Below are 2,435 nucleotides of genomic sequence, written 5' to 3'. Positions count from 1 at the left end.
TTACAAATTCTAATCGATCTTTCTAGTAAAAAGTTAAAACGCAAAAGTTTTCTAGAATCACGTGTACATGCCTCTGCTCAAATTTCACAATTTATCGAGGTCGTATACAATTTTTCAAGATGTACAAATCAATACAATTCACACTATAATAATAAACTTATATTTAATTCTTTGTACCTTAATTTCACCACTTCGGCCATTCACTTTCGACCTACACATATATCTCATGTGCCTCCCGTATACCTAACATCGCTCCGATGTCAAACTTGTAAGGAGATATCGTCCCGAGTTTGACCCCAACTCCCCGAATGGTTAGCATATACCTATGCGTGTAAATCAAAGCACTCGTCTATTTATGAGAATGAGGCAACAATATATATATATATACACACACAATCTCTCATCTACTCAACATAACAATGCCAAGCCTAAGGCATTTAAATAAAGTTCATAATCCACATTTTTTTTCTTATACACTCTTTCTCACCATCACTCAAATAAAACAACAATCAACGGAGTCATGGTGGAGTATAAGGAATTTATTTATAGGTTCCAAGTTTATTTTAATTTCAAATAACCATGAGTATGATTACAACCATAAAACAAATCCATATAAAAACCCTAAACCTTACATATACAACTAATCAAAATAATTAAAATCAATCCATCATCTACGTGCAAAATACAAAATCAAACCAACATCAAATAAATAAAAATAATGAATTAAACACAAATCAAGGGAAGTCGGTTTTGCACTCACAATATTTTTTGAAGATCAAAGAAATATTTAAAGAACTAATGGAGCCACCAAAACGAAACTCTAACCCTTTCTTCCTTCTCCCCTCTTCTCTTTCTCCCCGCTGCCTCTCTTTTCTTTTTCTCTCCCTCTTGGCTTTCTTTTCTTTGTTGATTAACCCCTCTTTCCCTCTCTCTCTCTCTCTCTCTCTCTCTCTCTCTCTCTCTCTCTCTCTCTCTCTCTCTCTCCTTTTCCGTGGCTGCTACTAACTTGAAGATTCTTCACCCACACCTTTATGATAATAACAACCTAGGTTTAAATAACCTAATTACATTATATAATAAATAACACATTAACATTATATTTTATTATATAAATACAACCTATATAAATATAAATATGATATATATTTTGTCAATATATAAACACTTTTTTTTATAAACAATATAAATATATCAATATTTGGATTAATTACTTATAATTAAATAACACATTAAATTAATTAAACAACACATTAAATTCTCATGTAACCACGCAATTAATAAAGTCAAAAATAAAATATGGTAATAATAAATAAATAACGACCTACGAAAAATTAGGGTCGCTACAATATACACACCTCAAAAGAATCTTATCCTGTGATTCAATAAGAGAGAATACTAAGCAAAAAACTCCGGGTGCATACGTCGAACTTTTTCTTCTAAGTCCCAAGTAATATCATTCCCATCCTCGCTCCATTGCACTTTCACCAAGTTCACTTTCTTGCACCACAACTGCTTTACATCTCAATCTAAAATAGTAACCGGTCGCACCACATAAGTTAGATCGTCACTAATCTCCGACATATCTGGTGATACTACTTGGGAAGGGTTTTGCACACACTTCCGCAATAAAGATACATGGAACACATTGTGAATCATAGCTAAAGCAAGTGGTAGGGCTAATTTGTAAGCCACATTACCAATCTTCTCAGTGATCTCGTATGGTCCCACAAATCTAGGTGCCAATTTTCCCTTCTTTCCAAACCACATGATACCCTTTATCAACGAATCTTTTAAAAACACAAAATCTCTAACATTCAACTCAATCCCTTTACGTTTTCTATCAGCGTAAGTCTTCTGACGACTCTGTGCAGTCTTAATACGTTCCCGAATTATGTTCACCTTCTCTGTGGTCTTTCTCACCAACTCTGGCCCTAACAACAGCGCATCTCCTACCTCCATCCAACAAACAGGTGATCGACATGGCCTTCCATACAAAGCCTCAAAAGGTGCCATCCCGATACTGGAGTGATAGCTATTATTATAAGTAAACTCCACCAATGGCAAGTGTTCTTCCCAACTACCACCAAGATCGAGGATACAAGCTCTCAGCAAATCTTCCAAGATCTGATTTATCCACTCAGTTTACCCATTTATCTGAGGATGATAAGCCGTGCTTAGACCCAAAGCATGCTGAAAACTCTTCCAAAACTCTACCACAAATAATAGATCATGATCTGAAACTATAGAAATTGGTGCGCCATGAAGTCACACCACCTCCCGAATATACAGTCTAGCTAGTTTATTCGCAATTCGGTGAACACTGATAGGAATAAAATGAGCAGACTTGGTGAGTCGATCCACTATCACCCAAATAAATTCATTGCCTCGCTTAGACTGCGACAATCCATCCACGAAGTCCATAGAGATGTACTCCC

At 35.5% G+C, this 2,435-nt stretch overlaps 1 protein-coding gene across 1 annotated transcript; it reads right to left on the bottom strand.

Moving 5' to 3' along the window:
- Positions 1-1,521: 1,521 nt before the first annotated feature.
- LOC145796310 (uncharacterized) lies at positions 1,522-1,959 on the bottom strand. The gene has a single exon (XM_082881398.1). The coding sequence runs from the start codon at positions 1,957-1,959 to the stop codon at positions 1,522-1,524; it is 438 nt and encodes a 145-aa protein (XP_082737524.1).
- Positions 1,960-2,435: the final 476 nt, after the last annotated feature.

Source organism: Camellia sinensis, chromosome 7, assembly GCF_055761805.1.
Source record: "Camellia sinensis isolate YWXY chromosome 7, ASM5576180v1, whole genome shotgun sequence".
NCBI classification, from domain to species: domain Eukaryota; kingdom Viridiplantae; phylum Streptophyta; class Magnoliopsida; order Ericales; family Theaceae; genus Camellia; species Camellia sinensis.
The sequence above is the reverse complement of the archived record's forward strand: the minus strand, read 5'-3'. Positions and strand labels throughout refer to the sequence as shown.